We start from the raw sequence: 18,664 nt of genomic DNA, 5'->3' as shown, positions 1-18,664 counted from the left end.
ATTGGGCTTGTTCAGGTGTTCAGGGGGTGTATTGCAATATGAAGTTTTTATTGTAAAACTAATATTGTAATACCTACCTGAACACCTGAATGATTCCCACCCTCCTCCCCTCTCATACAGAGTTATTGAGTTATGATTGACGTGAGAGGGCAGGTGTGACCGGCCCGTGAGGCAGGGCTACCAGCTGTGGGCTGGTAACAGGTAACGAGGGTGTTTGACAGGAGATTGGCAACACTGATCGTTTATTTTAACCAAAGATTTGGTAAATTTTTAATAAATGATGGTTCGGGCTGGTAAGTGACCAGGGCTTGTTCAGGTGTTCAGGTAGGTATTACAATATTAGTTTTACAATAAAAACTTCATTTTACTCAATACTCAAGTACTTTCAGGTCCTACCTGTGGCCGTTTCTTTTGAGATGTGTAGGTTGTCAGGCTGGGTCAATGCCCAGCAGTCTTCTGGAACTTCTTGTTGAGCTGTCATTTATGTGATGGCTGTCCTGGTTTCCATTCTCTTGAGAGTTGATCATCAGCTCAGGATATCAGAGCAACAAGAGGGGTTTAACAACTCTCAAGAGAATGGAAACCAGGACAGCCATCACATAAATGACAGCTCAACAAGAAGTTCCAGAAGACTGCTCTGCTGGGCCTTGACCCAGTCTGACAACCTACACATCTCTTGAGTACTTGAGTATTGAGTAAAATACTATATAAATGCATACAAGTAAACAACTTATACTCAGTAATTTTGTGGGTTTCTTTTTCCATTCTGTAAAATGTCCTCTAAACGTTATGCTTCTCCTAAGGCTTCTGGCAAAGAGCCTAAGCATCAAAGGCCCTTACAGTTATTAACAGATGAGGAAAAAATAGACATGATTGTTATGTTAAGAGAGGGCAGAAGAAGTAGCAGGCCATTACTATGTGACTAAAAGTGCAGTTGCCTGCTTTGAGAACGAGTATGAATAGATGGAAATGCTCATGGAGACTTGCTGTCCTCTTTACTATTATCCCACCAATGGACAAGGACTTTTAACGATTTTGTGGTCTGTATAATTTTATCAAGGAAGTCAGGCAGCTACAGACAATGGTCAAGGCATGGGATACGAATGAAGAAAGGGCCATAAATTTTATCAATACTGTTAGATAACTAGTAAAGCCTTATCATAACACCTTCGTGAGAATGTGCACCTACCTTCATATGATGCAGCCTCCTGAAATCTCTGATGAGCCCACCTCCTGAAGAAGGTGAAGAGGCACTGTTAGAGGAGATGTAACTCCTACTTTACTGGGCAGTCTGTCCTCATCGTAAATCATCAGTCTGCACAACTAATAGCATCATCATCATCTATAAAGTAGACCCCCTGTATTTGGGGGGGATGGGTAACCACACCCTCCCGCGAATAGCTAAGATCCTCGAATACTTAAAACCCTTCTAAAATGCTTAGAACTGCCCATTTTGTATGTTAAAACACAAGAAAAATCCTTTAAAAATGCTTATACTTTAATTTTTCAATAACTTTGTCACAAAACATGCATTTAGTAATTAAAATAATATGAAAATACAGTAATTTGTGAATATTTATCTGTTAAAAATACCACGAATAGGTGAATTTTCAGTGAACGATGGGTATATGTATATGGTCCAGAAAAATCTGCGAATTGGCGAGTCTGCAAATCGTGAGTCCGCAACTAGCGAGGGTCGACTGTAATCGACATTCATCACCAGTAAGAACCCATATGATTTAATATTATTACAGGCAGTCCCCGGTTATTGTTGGGGGTGCCGTTCTTGGAGGGGTGTTGATAAAAGAAAACTGCCATTAACTTGAAACTCAGTGATTTATGGCGCCGATATCCGGTTAATGGTGACAATATCCAGTTAAAGGCGTCGATAACCAGTTAATGGCGCCAATATCGAGTTAAAGGCACCGATAACCGGTTAATGGCACCAATATCCAGTTAAAGGCGCTGATATCCAGTTAATGGCACCAATATCCAGCTAAAGGCGCCAATAACCGGTTAATGGTACCTCTATTAGGTATGTTATGGTGCCATAACTATTATCGGCACTATGGTACTGATAACCAGAACACAACACGTTATGGCGCTATAAATGACCAAGGTTATGGCTCAAGACAAGCACCATAAAACCGGATCGCCAATAACCGAATCTGCTGATAACTGGGACTGCCTGTGTAATAATAATTTAATGTCACATATTATACAGTAAATAACATGAAAATACTGAATATTGCTGTATGAAAAAATTCACATCCGCAAATAATTTTTAGATAGGTGACACAGAAAAATCTTCATGTAGGTGAGTCTACGAATCCCGAGAACGCAAATAAGGGGGCTCCTCCGTATGTTATGAAGGAACAAATAAGTTTTTGAAAGTAAATTGTATTTTTCCTAACTGTACAAACCTGAGGTCCTTTACACTAATTGCCCACCTCATGCCACCCCTTAATATGCCGCCTGGGCCTAAAGCAAATTGGAATGTTTATGTCCGGTCTGGAGGGACTCTCGCCTACCAGACAGGTAGTTGACTACTGAACCGATAGTTGACTACCGAGCCAGTAGTTGACTACCGAACCATCTTTGAAATATTCAGTAGCCATATCCAGACTTCACCTCAAGTAATTCCTATTCCTATTGTAAAGGACCTCAGGTTTGTATAGTGTACTTAGGAAAAATACAATTTACTTAAAAAAATTGGGATACTTATTATAAAAATTGTTTTGTGATTTACTAACATTTACTATTTGAAGGTTTTTGATTACCACTCAGTATTTGCAGGCATTCCCTTTGTAGAGTCTCATAGATAGCTTCGTGTGTGTTGCCCAGAATTGAGAAGAGAGCTACTTCCTGTCTTTTCCAAAGCTGACAAGGGAGTCATCAGATAAGGGGTTATCATAGACCTCTTGGTAATTGGGGCTGATTTTCTGCTCTCCATCTATAGGGAAGCTCCAGGAACTGTTACAAATGCTTAGATATTGGCCCTTTAGAGTGGTTTTCATTTCCAGATGCCCCTTGTATCAGTTACTGCATTAATCTCCTACGTATTCATAATATTTGTAGTTATGTTCAACATTTTTTTTCATATTAATCATGATTATGGTGAGTGATATATTGGTGTTATGTGATTGGAATAGAATATTGTTTATCAACTGAAGCTGTGCCATGCATGCATAGTATTATGCTAATCACATTCCATCCATTGCATTTTGGCAAAGTACTTTTGCTCAGGCTGTAGATTCAGCAGCAACTACCATTCAGGGTAGCACTTTTATTTTATTGTCTAAGGTAACCTGTTAAATTTATGACCTGCATCTAGCCAACTGCATCTCGACAGTTGTTTCTTAATTCTGCAATGAAACTTATGAATGATGCGTAAAAAGTTTGATATCATCTGATAATTGACTTAATTGTATTACTCCTTTTTTCAGGTTTGGGAAGCATCTTGAACGTGAACATTTCCAGTACTTCTTAAAGTTTGAAGGTGACCCTGAGGTTGACCACTATGTTGCAGAATCACTAAAACATATAAACAAGCATACAGCAAAGTAAGTTTCAGATAACAACCAAGTATACAGTAGTACCTCGTACTTCGAACTTGATCCGTTCCAGAAGGCTGTTCGAAGTACAATTTGTTCGAAATATGAAACAAATATCCCCATGAGAAATAAAGGGAATTAAGATCATTCATTCCAGCCAACCCAAAAAGTCCCCCTTTCAACATATTTTCTATTATTAATGTATTCAAAAGTTAAATTAAGAGTATAAAGTAATGAAACAGTACGTTATATGAAGTAAAATTTTTTAAATTTCATTTTTTCTGTGTATGATTTACGAACTGTTTGGTAAAAATGGCACCGGGTGGCTGGGGGATGGAGGGAGGAGAGACGGGAACCCTTTGAGCAAACCCAATTGGTTGCAGTTTGCAAAGGTTGATAACAAATTCAATTTTATTCACATATATGATACAAAGATAATCAAAGGAATCGATAGTCTGTGTGTGCGTTTCCGATTGTGTGTCTGAGAGAGAGAGAGAGAGAGAGAGAGAGAGAGAGAGAGAGAGAGAGAGAGAGAGAGAGAGTAATCAGTGTCTACACTTGAATTTTAAGTGCACGAAAGAGATTAATTATGCCACAATACATCAACTTACTGTTGGCAAATGGCAGACTTTTAAAACAAACATGAGGATTTTGCAAACAAATAAGTAATAAGTCTACAATGCAAGAAAAAGAAAGAGAGATAAAATAACTTTTCACATGGAAGCCGTTTAAACAAACAATCGAAGGCATGCAGAAGCTGAAAGTGGTGCCAGTTTGTTTATTACAGACTGAGTTACTTTTATAGTAATAAAAAAATCATAAAAAGCAAATGCCACTAGATTGGTATATTACCGTAACAAAAATAAAAGGGATTTTGGCTGATCGAGTGTAAGTTTAAGAAATGGGCAAATAATCATTGCAGATCAGCTGATAAGTCGGTGGGAATAGAGCTGTTCTCTCTCTCTCTCTCTCTCTCTCTCTCTCTCTCTCTCTCTCTCTCTCTCTCTCTCCTCGCCCCTCTCTCTCTCTCTCTCTCTCTCTCTCTCTCTCTCTCTCTCTCTCTCTCTCTGTTGTCTCACTCAGCGCACCGAACACTGACTTGAGAAAGCTTTTTTTCTTTTTTCTAGTGTATTGCATTTGTTTTCAAGTTTTATCATTATGTTAAATTTATTGTGAAATAACATTTTATTTTTTATGTGAATTGGTGTTGCTTTTATGTACATATTACATATAGTAAATATTTTACTGTCTCTTCTTTCCTCAACAATACCACGACGCACGATAACTTAAAATCATTCATTCATTATTCCTAAAAAATATAAATGCTCTCTCCCTCTACCTCAAGTAAGCTGTGTATCACCGCAATGACGAATGATTTTGTTAATCATTTGTGCTAAATTTTATTGTGAAAAGCTTTGTTCTGTCATTCACTGTTTTGTTAATATTGTTCAACTAGACCATCTTATTCAGCGCACCGAACACTGGCTCAATTAAGACTTTTTTTCTGTATTGCATTTGATTGTTTTCATACTTTATCATTATGTTAAGGGGGCCGGCCGGCCAATGCTGTTTTTTAACGACAGGACTTTGACATTCATACCACTTAATAAGGTGACTTGGGACATCTCCAAACCGCATATGATTTTTGCCTCTGACCTTCGGTTTTGTGACGCCAGGGCAATTTAACCCGAAAATAACCATATTTCAAATTCTATCTCCTCCTTTGATATTTAATATTAAGACCTGGGATTACTACCTAATGTAGACCTCCAATCAAATGGAGAGTTTTTTTCTAAAAGTAATTTTTTTGCTAGATGTGAATTTTTCAATATGGTAAAAAAATAAACCCTATAAATCACGAGAAAAAAATTTATAAAAAAAAGACGAAACAAAAATTGGAAAAAAGGGCTCTATTTGATTGTTCTATAATGTCTTCCTGAGTTATATACCAAATTCCAATGTTATAGAAGATAGATTTTGAAGGTCAATAATTATAGTTTTGAGATACGGGCGTTCAAAGTTTTCCTTCGTATTTCTATAAAGACAATGATAATAAATAATGATTATTATGAATGTATATTTCTTTTTTGTGTATTAATAAACCAATACTATTTTATTTATCATAATTTAATCATAAATGATGATCCCTTTGCTCATATATCGTAGCCTGGGGCACTGCTTGAGGCAAGATGGGGCACTCCTTCCTACGCAACCCCCTCTCTCCCCTTCACTAACTCGGCTTATTACAGCGAATTTTCTTCTGTATGCTAGCGAGATGTTTTCCTTGTATTTCCCTCTTTGGCATGATGACATTTTTGCCGAAACAAAGATAAACAAACGTAAATGCAAGAGAATGTCAGAGGTGAGACTCGAAGGTGTACTCTCTTTTTACAAAGACAATTTGATAAAGCATGATTATTATGAATTGCATATTCCATTTTGGGTATTAAAAAACCAAAACTATGTTTTTTATCATAAATGAAGATCTCTTTGCTCAAAGATCGTAGCCTTGGGCACAGTGTGACGTGTGCTGTCAGGCAAGAAGGGGGCGTTACTAAGCAACCCTTCCCTCTCTCTTCACTAACTACGCACATATTATGATATTCTGTAATAATACTTGAGCAATTTTTCTTCGTCTGTATGTTAGCGAGATGTTTTCCTTGTCTTTTCCTCATTGGCATGATGAACTTCTTGCCGAAACATACATAAACATACGTAAAACCAAGCGAATGTCACGAGGTGAAACTCGAACGTGTAATCTACTTGAAGTCTATGGTCCAACTGATTCATGATTGAACCAGATACTCGCTTATGCTAGCCACGGAATCTCTACAGATGCCATTTCTCACAATTTCTTTGCCAATAATTATCAAAATTTACGATAACAAGAAATATTGCATTTTCTTGTACAGATGAATGTTTTAGGCTTATTGAGTTATGTTTACTAATTACCCTATAACTACGAAAGTAAGAGGAATTTTGACGAAATATTTCGTATACGTATTCTCAATTGCCATATGAAGCTCCATGAATTTTTTCATGACTCAGGCCGGCCCCCTTAAATTTATTGGGAAATTCCCTTTTTATGTGAATTGTTATTGCTTTTACATACATACAGTAATATTTTAACTCTCTTCTCCTTCTCTCCTCTACATATCAACTCTCCCTCATTCAGTCTCAAGTCAGCTGGGCGTGACGTCACTGCGGTTACGTACGATTTTATACGTCTTTTATGCTAAATGTTTTATTGAAAGCTAAATTTTATTTGTTCCGATACGAATACAAACCATTGGTCCTTTAGCAATAGGAATGTAACTTGCAGCAGCTGGAACCGGTCGTAAGCTTCGAACAAGGGAGTTCGGTAGTTAACCCTTTAACGCCTAAGGGGTATAATAAAAATCGTCTCCCGTGTGCCGAGGGGGTCTCGGAGTGAGTGCCGAAGCGGAAAAAATATTGTTTTCTAAAAATCACAGCGCGCTTAGTTTTCAAGATTAAGAGTTAATTTTGGCTCATTTTTTTGTCATTGCCTGAAGTTTAGTATGCAACCATCAGAAATGAAAAAAAATATCATTATCATATATAAATAATGCGATACTGATAGCGCGAAAACAAAATTTCATATATAATTGTATTCAAATCGAGCTATGAGCAAAATGGTTAAAGCTAACGAGTTAATTTTTGTTGTTGTATTGTACACTAAATTGCAATCTTGTTCCGATACGTAATACAAACCATCGGTCCTTTAACAATAGGAAGGAAGTAGCTAGCGGCAGCTGGAACGGTCGTAAGCTTCGAACAAGGGGAGAACGGTAGTTAACTGCTTGTCCGACAGTCGCGCGCCGCGCGACTGGGAGGTAAACAAACCACTTTTGCTTTCGGCCGCGGGTGTGAAGGACGTGTTCGTCATCGCTCTCTGCCCGCTTCATCGTCGTATGCTTTGTTTATATTGTGTTTTCTACTAATGGTTTGTTTGACTTGAAAATGAAACTGTAAGTACACTGTTTTCATTTTCATTACTTAATTATGAACCAACATGGAGCTATCGCCGTAGATGCGGCGATTTCCTCTCTTTTCATGAATTGAACCCTTGAATTATGTCTCGGTGCCGAGGGCGGGCGCGCTCGCGCCGAGTCATGTATTTTGGGCGAAAGTGTGTAATTGAAAAATGTAAGTACTCTTTTCATTATATTTTTGCCCTGTGCGTTCGTTGCCGAGAGCGTGATTGCGCTCGGCACGAGCCTTTTATTTTGTATGATAGAATGCAATGAAAGTGGATTCGCAATTGCAGTATTCTTTTCATTTTCATTTATTTATTTGCATAATTTTAATTTGGATCAAATTTTGCTCTTACCCGGGAATTGATCCTTACGATTATTTTCTGTGAAAGTGAAATCGCAAGTGCAGTATTCTGTTTCATTTTCATATATATTTTATGATAGCATCATATTATTTGGATCAAGTTTCTGCTCTTACCCGGGAATTGATCTTTTCCCCTTTATATGTTCTATGAAGTGAATCGCAAGGGCAGTATTCTGTTTCATTTTCATATTACTTTTCACTGCTGTGCGGGGGTAGGGGAAGCAAAGGTCTGCCAGGAAGTCGTCGGAAAGCTCTCCCGCGACTCCCTTGGTATCCGATTCTTCGTCTTCTTTCCTGCCCCCCGCTCAGCTTCCTCGTTGTATTTTGTATTTGGGGTCTTCCTTGCGTTCGGGGTGGGGCATGTCTTCCCCCCGTGCGTGAGGGAACCCCTCTTACTAATCTATCTGTGCTACCGCAGGTGCTACATCCGTGGGAGACGACCTTGGACAGGTAGGGACCACCGCGGCGGCAGGGCGTGCCTAGCATCCACGGGCTGCTGCAGCGTCTAGCGAGGTCTGGGGCGGTCTCCACTACTACCACGGCCGCTTATGCTGCTCCCCCCCGCCTGGTCTACACTCCCCATGCTGTGTCGGTGACGCCGTCTGCCGCTACTAGGGCCGCCGCTGTACCGAGGGGAGGTTTCCGCCTCCTTTCTTCGTGTTGCCTGCCCCAGACTTCCGCTGTTCCAGCAGCTCGCCCCTGGACCGGCCGCCAGTACCCAGGTTCCCGCTGGCTGCCGATGATTCTACGAGGCGATCGCTGGGCCTGCCGTACCTGCCGCTGATGTGATTCCCGCTGCTGGCTTGGCTGTCCCTTCTGGGTCTACCGCTGCCGCTGTTCCTGCCGCTCCTGAGCTGGTTGCTGTTGCTGTTGCTCCTGGTTCCTGAGCCTGTCCATGCTGGTCCTGCCCACGGTGTGTCTTCCCCAGTCCCAGGTCCTTCCGGACAGGTGCAGTCGGGCCGTGTTGCTTCGGCAACAGCCCCGGCTCCGGCCTGGATGGAGGACCTGACGACTGTCCTGCGTGAGCTGACGAGGAAGAGGAAGAAGAGGAAGGTGTCATCTTCGTCTTCATCGTCTGCTGCTGCCTCTTCCCCTTCGACTTCTAAGGCCCATAAGCCGAAGAAGAAGAAGGCTGCCTTCCCCCCTAAGAAGTCTTCTTCGGGAACTTCTAAGGGCCCGTCCCACCCTGGTGAGACGGGGGGTCCTTCTGCTGGTCTTCCTGCTCCTTCGGGAGCGGGGCCCGTCTCCCCTTCCGTAAGGAAGAGATAGACAGGGACCAGAGGAGTACCGGTTAGCACTGGTACTTCCTCGCCTGGTGCTAGCGGAGATCCCGAGTGTACGTTCTCCCTTGGGAGACCGTGCAGCCAAGTTTTGGCGCCAGAGTTCGCTCGGCGCCAAGACGCGGCACGGAGCAGAAGGCTGGTGAGAGCCGCTCAGGTGACTCTCGCCAGGCCAGCGGCTGCTCTTGCAGCGACCAGCTGGTAACCCGGGTTTTCCCCCCTAAGAAGGCTCCTTCGGGACCTTCTAAGGCGATTCGGGGAGCTCTTCTGCTGGTCCTCCTGCTCCCTCGGGAACAGGGCCCGTCTCTCCTTCTACCAAGGAGAAGAAGACGGGGACCAGAGGAGTACCAGCTTCGGCTGGCACTTCCTCGCCTGGTTCTAGCGGTTCTGCCGCTAAACCAGGATCCGCCTCGGCTTCTCGTTCGCGAGAAGTACCGAGTGGACGGTCTCCCGCGGGAGACCGTCCAGCCAAAGTCTTGACGCCCGAGCTCGCTCGCCGTCAAGACCGAAGCGCGGAGCAGAAGACTGGCGAGAGTCATGCAGACGACTCTCGCCAGGCCAGCGGACGCTCTCGCAGCGACCAGCCGGCTGCTTGGGCTGACGTGACGGTCTCCGACCGGCCACGCGCTGAGGCGAGGAAGGGGTCCCCGCGGCCGTCGGTACCAGCCTCGGCTGGTACCAGCGGCTCGACGCGCCGAGAGGACGCTCACCGGTCTCACCGCGACAGCGAGCCTAGCAGGTCACCTGACCGCCGCTCCCACAGGGACCGGGCGGATAGGGGGACCAGCAGCAGCTCCTCTGCTCCTCGGGGCCGCTGTTCTCGGTCCAGCCGTTTCCCTGGGAAACGGCTCGACTAGGCCTGCAAAGTGGCGATCGCCTGCAGCCCTCCAAGCCCGCTGGTTCTGCCAGCGAGCGAAAGAGGAGCGTCATGTCTTCCTCTCCCGTGCCTGCAACTTCCTCGGTTTGCACCAGGAAGAGCGAGGCACAGCGGGGTGATCGTGAGGGGCATACCCCGCACGATCCCGTCACGACGCCGTAAGTACCAGGTACGATCTTCGGACCGACCAGGACTACGCGCAAGTGGCAGGAGGAATCCGAGAGGGGTCTATCGCAGTTCCTCCTCCTTTAGGGGGAGGTTCTCGGAATGCTCTTGTTCGAGGGGCTTGACGGTCCTACTCTGCAAGATGCTATGACTTCCGAGATCCAGAGGAACTTTGTCGAGGTTATGGCGCTGATTCGTCAGCGCAACGACCTCGGGAAAGGATTGCCGCTCCCACCAGCAGAGCCCACGTCTCTGCTCGAGTCGTTTTGGGGCCCGAGAGGGAACCCAAACCGACGGTGGGTCTGCCGCGATCGGAGCTTGCCGATTCTGTCTTGAACCAGAGTCTCTCGTCTCCGGACAAGAAGGCTCTCTCAGTTCTGGCCGGTCGATCAAGCTACTTCCACCTCCTCTACTGCGACAGCGGCGTTTCTACGTGTCTTTGGACACCGTATTTAAATACTCCTTCGGTCCTCCTGAGAGGTTTCGACCTCGACGAGGACTGGAATGAGTCGGAGGACGGTATCGGCCTTCTCCTGTCAGGTGTCGATCAGCCCCACCCAGACGACGTTCACAGTGGCGGCAGACCCTTACCTACAGTGAGAGTTCGTTACCCTCCTCGGGAAAACGTTTTCTCCTGACGATACGTTTTCCCAGACTCTGAGAGGCGATGGCTGCTCCTACTCTTCTCCAACTGCTAGTTCCACTGGGAAGGCGAGCGAGTATCCAATTCCTCCCCCATTCCCTCTTTCCTTACGGCTACGAGGGAAATGGGAGGGATCCTACAGAGATTTCTCTGTAGGATCCCACGTTGGGGACTGCGCTACCGGGGGACCTTCGGGTCCTACCTGACGTAAGTCCCGGTCGTTGAGGAGGGATCCTGCCCCATTCTCGATTTCTACGGGAATCGAGAGGACCACCAGCCGATATCGTTTGACGAATTCGGTGGGGGTTTCGCAGAGTGCTTAGAATTCTACGGAATTTCTAGCGCATTCAGAGTGTTCGAGTTTTTTACGATCTCCAAACACTTAGGCGAGACCACGGCCCAAAGTGAGCGAGACGAGAATCCCCGATAATTGTTACACGATAATCGGGAACCTCGCCTATGCTCGAATTCCTGGAATTTCTAGCATTGGGAAGAAGACTGCTGCTGAAAGAAGACTATCTCACAGTAGGCGACCAACCTGGAATAGAGAAGAACGGACGGGAACATCCAGTTTGGCTTGAACTATCGTCTTAGTTATTCTGTTCACCATTGAAGCTTTTCTTCGAGGAAGACTTCTCCTTCACTCTCTTTGATAGAGATCGAAGGTGGTCGATCTCCAATCCTTATTTTGTTTTCTTGAAGGAAAGAATTTAGGATGGAGATAGTTGTTCAGAATCCTACAAATATACTACGTATATTAACCTCGCGACATGATTCTGCTAAGCAGTTGAATTGTCCGAGGGGTAGGCGATCATCCTAGTTACTCTACGGATTGCGACTTAGACGAGGAGTATTCTAATTGAACTGCAACTCGGGGTTGCCTGCAACCTCCCAGGAGTTTCCAGTTTCAAATTTATATACTTATGGTTTTGTCACGACAACACCATGTCAGCTTTTGTATTTACCGAAATTCGTTTCGCCTAAATATAATTGCTCGAGCATATCTTTTTATGCTTGGTGGTTCTAGCCGAACGCATTCCTTCGTGGAAAGGATTACTTGGCAACTCAGGATGACGAGTCAGCGACAGCTACTGCGTATTGAATTGCCCGAGGCATTTCAGTACCAGTTGCCGCCTCGAGATGCACTGTTGGTTATGTCTTTCTCCCCTGCTTTGATTGAATACCAACCGTATCTCTGCCCAACAATCACGGACTTAAGTCTCTGATTAACGGGGATTCTCGCATACATGAATGACCATCTACTGCTGTGATGCTCGATTTCATCGCCTTCAGTATTGCGAGAATTTACAACAGAGATATCTCTTCGACTTTCATCTTTCTGTTTACCGCACGGTAACAGAATTCTGTAATAGTCTCTTGCTGCATCGCACTGCGATAATGCGAATGATTTTTGCGGAATCTGAGTTTGTCCTCAAAATATCTCTTATTCGTAGGTGTGCAATTATTCATTGTTCACCCCGGATTAGCAGATGTATTGAAAGACATCGCCTACTCTCACACCTGCCAGCTCTACTTCCAAACGTTCAGCCCATGAGAAGCAGTTCTTCAGGCGGCACTCCCCTGTGTTTCATTACTGAAGAACGCCCCGCTTTCATTGCAACTACGACTTCTCACCGGACAGCAATGAAATAGCGGTTAGCGTTTTCAGTCATTTGTAAGCACAGGTTATGAATCTTGAGAATCCTTCTCTCGATTCGTCTGTGAAGACGTAGGTTACATTCAATGTCTACCTTCGTCTTCAACGGCACATAGTGTTGTTTCTCCTTAGCTGAGATTCAACAACTATGAGAATGTCTTGCCTTCAGGGACCTCGGTCTCTAGAAGGCAATTGACTTTCGCCTGTTGGGCACATGCCTTAAGAGAATAATCACCTCACCGTCCGGCATAGGTGACAAACAAATACACTATTTGTTTGGTCTTTCGGCATAACCCTTTTAAGGGCGAAAGTCACGTGACTTACTCGGATGCTTGGACAACTTGCCTCCTACCGAACGCAGTCAGTCGGCAGCTGTCAGAGCGCCCGAGTCAGTTACGAAATGACAATTTGTCTAAAATTGCATTTTTCCTAACTATACAAACCTGAGGTCCTTTTACACATAGCCCCACCTCATGCCACCCCTCATTCTGCAGTTTTTGCTTGGGCCAAAAGCAAAAGTGATTTGTTTACCTCCCAGTCGCGCGCGCGCGCCTGTCGGACAAGCAGTTAACTACCGAACCCCTTGTTCGAAAGCTTACGACCTATCCAGCTGCCGCTAGTACCTTCCTATTGTAAAAGGACCTCAGGTTTGTATAGTTAGGAAAAATGCAATTTTAGACAAATTGTCATTTGTTCCGACACGGCATACAAACCTTCGGTCCTTTTACAATAGGAAGACTCACTTCTTGGTGGGAGGAATCTGAGTCTTTTGTGAACAGACTGGTGTTCGCCCAACCTTGGAAGCCTCCCTGGTCGTAAGAGCGAGGGAGGGATCCAAGCCTCTGTCCGATTGATCGGGGTGTGCACCGCAGGATCAATGGTCAGACCTCTGGACCGAGTACTAAGAGAGAGGCATGCGTATCTCTTCGTACCAGCAATGTAAGAACTTGTTCCTGTACAGGAGCAAATATAAAGTCATGGGTTTGACTCTTGTAGGCATCCACTTCCCCCCCTTGTAGAAGGAAGTGGTGGATATTCTGCTCCTATCCCTAGTGAAAGGGATAGGATGGGGCTCTGTCATATAGCTCACCTGCATCTCGTCCTCATCCAGCGTAGTGACGACCGTGGCCCTCTGCCCACAGGTAGAGGAGGAGGAAAAGATGGGAAGAGAGAGCCAGTCACTCACTCACTCACACATCCATCCACACAGTCACACCAGGACTCGATGCTGTTTCAGCCTGCGAGGGTCTGGGGTTAGCTACACAACTTGTTGAGCAGCCACCACGGGTCCCAAGGAAAAGGTATCCAAGGACCTGTGGGCAATATCCCGAAGGTAGAAGGACGTAAAGGTAGTCTGGTTAGACCAGACCCCTGCCTTCAGGACCTGTGCCACGGAGAAGTTCTTACGAAACGCCAACGAGGGGCCAATACTTCTGACTTCGTGAGCTCTCGGACGGGACGTACGGATGTCGTCACTACCATCAGCCTCATACGCCCTCCTGATGACCTCACGCAGCCAGAATGAAAGAGTGTTCTTGGATACTTCTTTCTTGGTGACCCCGGTGCTAACGAAGAGGCGTCGACACTCAGGCCTGAGGTGTCGAGTTCTCTTCAGATAGCGCCGTAGCGCCCTCACAGGACAAAGCAGCATCTCATCCGCATCATTATCGGTGAAGTCCATTAGGGAGGGAATCGTGAATGACTCGAACCTGTCGTCAGGGATCGACGGTTTCTGAGTCTTCGCAACGAAGTTCGGGACGAAATCGAGCGTCACAGATCCCATCCCCTGGAGTGTCGTACATCATAGGAAAGACCATGAAGTTCCCCTACTCTCTTCGCCGATGCCAGGGCCAGCAAGAAGAGGGTCTTGAGGGTCAGATCCCTGTCTGACGACTCTCGGAGTGGCTCGAACGGCGTTCGAGTCAGACTCCTAAGGACGAGAGTCACATCCCACGCAGGGGGCCCCGAGTTCCCTGGGTGGGCAAGACCTTTCGAAGCTCCTCATAAGCAAGGAGATCTCGAACGAGTTCGAGATGTCCAATCCCCTCAGTTTTAGGACGAGCGCCAAGGCGGCTCTGTATCCTTTGACTGTGGGGACTGAGAGGAGCTTCTCTCGGCGAAGAAAAACGAGGAAATCCGCTACCTGCTGAAGAGTGGCTCTGAGAGGAGATAGACCCCGTCTACGACACCAACCACAGAAGGCGGCCCACTTCCCCTGGTACACAGCTGCAGAGGACTGACGGACGTTTCCAGCCATCTCTGTTGCTGCGCTACGAGAAAAGCCTCTCGTTCGCAAGAGATGGTGGATAACAGCCAGCCGTGAAGACGTAGAGACTGGACTGCTCGGTGGTACCGCTCGACGTGTGGCTGGGCGAGAAGGTTGTGCCAAGGGGGAATCTCTCTCGGTTCCTGCGAGAAGAGCCAGCAGGTCCGGATACCAAATGGCCTGTGGCCATTTGGGAGCCACCAGGATCATCCTGAGATTCGGGGTGACCAGTGCTCGACTGATCACCTTGCGAATCAGGCTGAACGGGGGAAAGGCAGTAGGCGAAGAGGTTGTCCCACGGGTGTTGAAGAGCGTCCTCTGCAGCTGCCCATGGGTCCGGCACGGCCGAGAAGAACACTTGGAGCTTCCTGTTGTGCCGGGTGGCGAACAGATCCACGACTGGTCGCCCCCACAGGTCGAAGAGCCTTTCCGCCACGTCCTGGTGTAGAGACCATTCGGTCCCTATCACCTGATCCCGACGGCTGAGCGTGTCTGCTACTACATTCCTCTTCCCTGGAATGTAGCGTGCCGACAGCTCTATTGAGTGTGCCTCGGCCCACTCGTGCACCTGCCGAGTCAACTGGTACAACGGGAGAGACACTAGTCCCCCCTGTTTGTTGACGTAAGCCACCACCGTGGTGTTGTCGCACATCAACACCACTGAGTGTCCCATCAAGCGGTCCTGGAACTCTTGGAGAGCGAGGAACGCTGCCTTGAGTTCCAGTACATTGATGTGAAGGTGCTTGTCGTTCTCGTCCCACACTCCTGAAGTCAGCAACTCCTCCAGGTGTGCGCCCCATCCCTCGGTCGATGCGTCTGAGAACAGCGCAGGGGCACTCCTCTTAAGAGGTTCCTGTCGTCCAGCCACCAGGCTAGGTCCTGCCTCACCTCCTGTGTCAGTGACACTGGAAAGCTTGGGGAATCCGTCGCCTGTGACCAACTCTCCTTTAGTCTCCACTGAAGAGACCGCAGGTGAAGACGCCCGTGAGGGACTAACTTCTCGAGTGACGACAGGTGTCCGATCACGACTTGCCATCGCTGAGCTACCTGTTCCTGCCGAGACAGGAACTGGTTGGCTGCCTCCCTGAATCTGCTGATCCGCGAGTCTGCGGGGAAGACTCGCCCTGCTACCGTGTCGATCAGCATACCCAGGTACTTCATCCTCTGCTTGGGCTCGAGATCGGACTTTTCGAAGTTTCACGAAACGATCCCCAGATCGCGACAGAACTCGAGCAGTCGATCCCTGTCCTGTAGCAACTGCGAGCGGGAGCTCGCCAGGACTAACCAATCGTCGAGATACCTCATCAGACGTATCCCGTGCGAATGGGCCCAAGCAGACACCAGAGTGAACACTCGCGTGAACACCTGTGGGGCGGTTGAGAGACCGAAGAAAAAGTGCCCTGAACTGGTACACCGTCCCGTCGAGGATGAAGCGGAGGTACTTTCTGGAGGACTGATGAATGGGTATTTGGAAATACGCATCCTTCAAGGTCCACTGAAAGCATGAAATCGTTCTCCCTGATGGAGTCGAGCACTGAGCGTGCCGTCTCCATCGTGAACCGGGTCTGGCGAACAAACCGGTTCAGGGGAGAGAGATCTATCACCGGGCGCCAGCCTCCCGTAGACTTTTCCACCAGGAAGAGTCGACTGTAAAAGCCCGGTGACTGATCCGTGACGATTTCTACAGCTCTCTTGCTCAGCATGGTCTTGATCTCCTGTCTCAGTGCTACGTCCTTCGATGACCCTGGAACGTACGACTGCTGTTGGACCGGGTTGGAGGTGAGGGGTGGCCGAGATTCGAAGGGTAATAGATATCCCTCCCGAAGGACATCTACAATCCAGGTCTCGGCGCCGTAGCGCTGCCAAGTTGCCCAATGGCTGGCCAGGCACCCCCCACTTCCGGCAGCAGGTGAGGGGGAACGCCGTCCCTAGCGTTTCCCCCCTTTCTTCGACTTCTTCCCAGAGCCTCCACGGGAGGAGGAGGGCTGGGAGGAGGGCTGGTTACGGCCCCCCTTGCCAGAAGTCGAAGAAGACAGAGTCATTCCCCGGGGCTTCGACGCAGCTACCGTCTTAGCCACCGAGGAAGCGCTAGCCGAGCTCTTAGACTTGGCCGCAGTCCGAGGCTGCCCAGAAGCCTTCGAGACCGCCTGGTGAACCAGCCGGTCACTGTCGTCAGTGCGCCGTCTGTCCACCGCAGCGTCCACCATCTCTCCTGGGAAGAGAGACGTGGAACTCCGTAAAGGTCCGTTGCGAAGTCCCAACGCCGCTTCACGCCCAGCCGCCCTGGAAACCCGAGTAAGGACAGCGTCCCTTTCGTCGGAAGAACCAGGTTGGCCCACAGGTTCACCGTCTGGTGGGCAAGGAAGGAGATGGCTCTTCCCCCAGACTGGCAAAGTCTCCTGAAGGCCGAGTCATCTTCGGGAGAAATTCCCCCGGAGTTGGCTGGCGACCTTAGATACTGTGAGGGACCACAGATCTAGCCAGGAGACGGCCTGGAAAGCTGCCATGGCGGTAGATTCCAGGCCGAGAAGTGACCTCTTGCTGCGAGAACCATAGGTTCTCGGACAGGAGCTGCTGCAGAGACACACCCGGAGTTAGCCTGGCTAACTCCGGGTTCACCTGTTTGGGCGGCATCGGGTCTTCAGATGGCACGTAAAAACGCCGCTGTCGCAGCAGAGGAGGTGGAAGCAGCTTGCTCGACCTGCCAGACTTGAGCGAACCGTCTTGTCCGGAGACAAGCGATTCAACCTGGTCCAGCACTGAGTCCGCAAGCTCAGAACGCGGCAAACCCACCGTCGGTCTGGGTTCCCTCTTCGGGCCCCAGAACGACTCGAGCCGGGACGTGGGCTCGGATGGTGGGAGCGGCGATCCTTCCGCGAGGTCGTTGTGCTGACGAATCAGCGCAATAACCTCGGCAAAGTTCCTCTGGATCTCAGGAGTGACTGCGTCCTGCGGAGTCGGACCGTCCAGTCCCTCAAACAGGAGCACCTCCCGAGACCCTCCTCCCTCAAGGAGAGGAGCAGCGACAGACCCCTCTGCGGTCTCCTCCAACCACCTGTGCGTACGACCTGGCTGGTCCGAGAACCGAGCCTGGTACGTACGACGACGTGGTGGGATCCTGAAGGGCGCACCCCTCACGATCACTCCTCAATACCTCGCCCCTCCCGGTGTAACCCGAGGAGGTTGAAGGTATGGGAGAGGAAGACCTGACGCTCCCTCCTCGCTCGCTGGCAGAACCAGCGGGCTTGGAAGACTGCAGGCGATCGCCAACCCGCGTGGTGGCGATCGAGCTGCAGACCTAGTCGAGCCGTCTCGCTGTGGAGAACGGCTGGACCGAGAACAGCGGCCCCGGTCTCGTGTCAGAGGAGCTGGTGCTGGTCGCCGTACCCGATCGCTCTCTGTGAGAGTGACGGTCAGGCGACCGGCGAGCTCCACTGTCACGGTGAGATCGGTGCGTATCCTCACGGTGCGTCAGTTCGCTGGTACCAGCCGTGGCTGGTGCCGGCGAACGGGGGGACCTCTTCCCAGCCTCAGCCCGTGGCCGGTCATGGACCGTCACGTCCGCCCGGGTAGCCAGCTGCTCGCCGCGAGAGCGAGAGCTGGTCTGGTGAGAGTCGCGTGAGCGGCTGTCACCAGTCTTCCGCTCCGTGCCGTGAACCTGACGCTGAGCGGACTCAGAGGTCTGGTTCCTGGCTGCACGGTCGCTGGTAGGCGACCGTACACTCGGTACCTCTCGCGAACGAGCGGCCGAGACGGACCCTGCTGCTGTGGCCGAACCACTGACAGCAGGTGAGGAAGTGCCGGTGTTAGCCGGCACTCCTCTGGTCCCCACGTTAGTCTTCTTCCTTGCGGAAGCAGAGACG

At 48.4% G+C, this 18,664-nt stretch overlaps 1 protein-coding gene across 1 annotated transcript in view; it reads left to right on the top strand.

Annotated features, from left to right (window-relative positions):
• LOC135221762 (coiled-coil domain-containing protein 97-like) overlaps positions 1-18,664 on the top strand; it is a 288,446-nt gene that overhangs the window by 143,441 nt on the left and 126,341 nt on the right. Inside the window, exon 3 of the mRNA XM_064259578.1 lies at positions 3,447-3,563. Within this exon, the coding sequence (XP_064115648.1) occupies positions 3,447-3,563 (117 nt within the window). The remainder of the gene's footprint in view (positions 1-3,446; positions 3,564-18,664) is intronic.

The sequence above is a fragment of the Macrobrachium nipponense genome, chromosome 3, assembly GCF_015104395.2.
Source record: "Macrobrachium nipponense isolate FS-2020 chromosome 3, ASM1510439v2, whole genome shotgun sequence".
Taxonomy (NCBI): domain Eukaryota; kingdom Metazoa; phylum Arthropoda; class Malacostraca; order Decapoda; family Palaemonidae; genus Macrobrachium; species Macrobrachium nipponense.
The sequence above is the reverse complement of the archived record's forward strand: the minus strand, read 5'-3'. Positions and strand labels throughout refer to the sequence as shown.